The sequence below is a fragment of the Tachysurus vachellii genome, chromosome 3 (genome assembly GCF_030014155.1).
Source record: "Tachysurus vachellii isolate PV-2020 chromosome 3, HZAU_Pvac_v1, whole genome shotgun sequence".
Taxonomy (NCBI): Eukaryota; Metazoa; Chordata; class Actinopteri; order Siluriformes; family Bagridae; genus Tachysurus; species Tachysurus vachellii.
Genome location: NC_083462.1, coordinates 4,800,241 through 4,802,740, shown reverse-complemented (window position 1 = coordinate 4,802,740; position 2,500 = coordinate 4,800,241). Strand labels below are relative to the sequence as shown.

General features: G+C 40.0%; 1 protein-coding gene across 1 annotated transcript in view; it reads left to right on the top strand.

Annotated features, from left to right (window-relative positions):
- Positions 1 to 2,500, top strand: part of LOC132842650 (phosphomannomutase 1) — a 13,711-nt gene that overhangs the window by 6,035 nt on the left and 5,176 nt on the right. Inside the window, exons 5-6 of the mRNA XM_060865441.1 lie at positions 1,511 to 1,610; positions 1,828 to 1,903. Of these exons, the coding sequence (XP_060721424.1) occupies positions 1,511 to 1,610; positions 1,828 to 1,903 (176 nt within the window). The remainder of the gene's footprint in view (positions 1 to 1,510; positions 1,611 to 1,827; positions 1,904 to 2,500) is intronic.

The following is a 2,500-nucleotide window of genomic DNA, read 5'->3' as shown; positions in this document are numbered from 1 at the left end:
AAAGGAATTTTACTGTGCTGTAATGTCTAAGTGATAAATAAAGGCTTCTTCTTATTGTTATTATTCTTCTTCATGGAAGGAGTCTCCAGTTTCACAGAAGTCTCAAAAAAAATGACGTCGTATAAATTTGCATAACACAAACTAACACTTTAATTAACACAAACATTTGCTACAGTTGTAAGATTGTGTGTTGTATTTGTGAAGTAAAACAGTTCAGGACCTGCTCTTATCTGGAAATAATCCATGTCATGCTCGGGGTTGTCCAGCTCAGATACAGGTCTTCTGACTCTTCAGTATTGTAATAGACCTGGTCTGTGAGGGGCGGAGTCTGTGAAATGGGTGTGTCATGAATATTCATGGTTTCCTGAAGCTGTCACCCTGCTATTAAACATGATGCAACACTCAGAGAACAAACTGTACGAAGTGAAACTAGTGACCTGAATGTGAACCTGAGAGTCTCCTCACTGCAGCACTTCAATCCTGAACATCTCCTTTACTTAACATCTCCTGTTCTGATCAAGTCATGTACTGAACATCTCTTTTACTGAACATCTCCTGTACTGAACATCTCCTTTACTGAATATCTCCTATACTGAACATCTCCTATACTGAACATCTCCTGTTCTGAACATCTCCTGTACTGAACATGTTATGTACTGAACATCTCCTGTACTGAACATCACCTCTGATGAACATCTCCTGTACTGAACATCTCCTGTACTGAACATCTCCTCTGATGAACATCTCCTGTACTGAATATCTCCTGTACTGAACATCTCCTATACTGAACTATGAACTAGGTTATGTACTGAACATCTCCTGTACTGAACATCTCCTATACTGAACATCTCCTGTTCTGAACATCTCCTGTACTGAACATGTTATGTACTGAACATCTCCTGTACTGAACATCACCTCTGATGAACATCTCCTGTACTGAACATGTTATGTACTGAACATCTCCTGTACTGAACATCACCTCTGATGAACATCTCCTGTACTGAACATCTCCTGTACTGAACATCTCCTGTACTGAACATCTCCTCTGATGAACATCTCCTGTACTGAACATGTTATGTACTGAACATCTCCTCTGATGAACATCTCCTGTACTGAACATCTCCTGTACTGAACATCTCCTGTACTGAACATCTCCTCTGATGAACATCTCCTGTACTGAACATCTGTACTGAACATCTCCTCTGATGAATATCTCCTGTACTGAACATGTTATGTACTGAACATCTACTCTGATGAACATCTCCTGTACTGAACATCTACTCTGATGAACATCTCCTGTACTGAACATCTCCTATGTTAAATAACATGTTTTATTTGAACACAGTGTAACACGGGAATAATCTAACCAGCGATTTGCTGTTGTTAGCGTAAATGAATCAACACCTTCTCTTCTGACCAATCAGAAATGAGCGCTCAGGTTGTATAATATGCTTGTATTTAATCAGCGTATAAATTCCGAAGTAACGTTTCCTGTTCTGTCTCACCACAGAGGCACCTTCATCGAGTTCCGTAACGGCATGCTGAACATCTCGCCAATCGGACGCAGCTGCTCGCTGGAGGAGCGAATCGAATTCGCTGAAATCGATAAGGTACACGTGAAAGAAGAAAAACCTTTCCTCATGCGCTTCACCATTTTCAGTAGCGTCCGTTTGGACCCGTGTTCATTTTCTGCAACAGATTAAGATATCAGAATTTAAGCTCGCTTTATTTACGTAGCATTATATCACGAAATTAAATATAAACACTTGGTGTACATCACCGTGGTGTAAAGGTGTCTATACACTAACAATTCTGTCTCTGCTTCAGAAAGAGAAGATCAGGGAGAAGTTTGTGGCTGCACTGCAGAAGGAGTTTGCAGGCAAAGGGCTCAGGTTCACTCGAGGTGAACACACACACATGCACACACATTACACATGTCACTGTGCTCTAACACTGAGGTTCTTCAGTCCCTCCAGGTTTGGGTGAATATATGATTGTAGAAATGAACACAGAATGAAGCAAGCTCAGTGATCTTCTGAGGAGCTGCTGAGGATCTTGTGATTTTCCAAAATGAATGCAGATTTTCTGTAGATTTGAGTTGTTGTGTGACATCATTACAACATTCAACCACATGTTCAGGGACATGAGCACAGATCTTATTGAAAGTCATTACATATGTGATTTTCACTGTACTTGTGTGATAGAGCAGTAATAGTGCCATAATATAGCAGTAACAGAGCAGTAATAGTGCCATAATATAGCAGTAACAGAGCAGTAATAGTGCCATAATATAGCAGTAACAGAGCAGTAATAGTGCCATAATATAGCAGTAACAGAGCAGTAATAGTGCCATAATATAGCAGTAACAGAGCAGTAATAGTGCCATAATATAGCAGTAACAGAGCAGTAATAGTGCCATAATATAGCAGTAACAGAGCAGTAATAGTGCCATAATATAGCAGTAACAGAGCAGTAATAGTGCCATAATAGAGCAGTAACA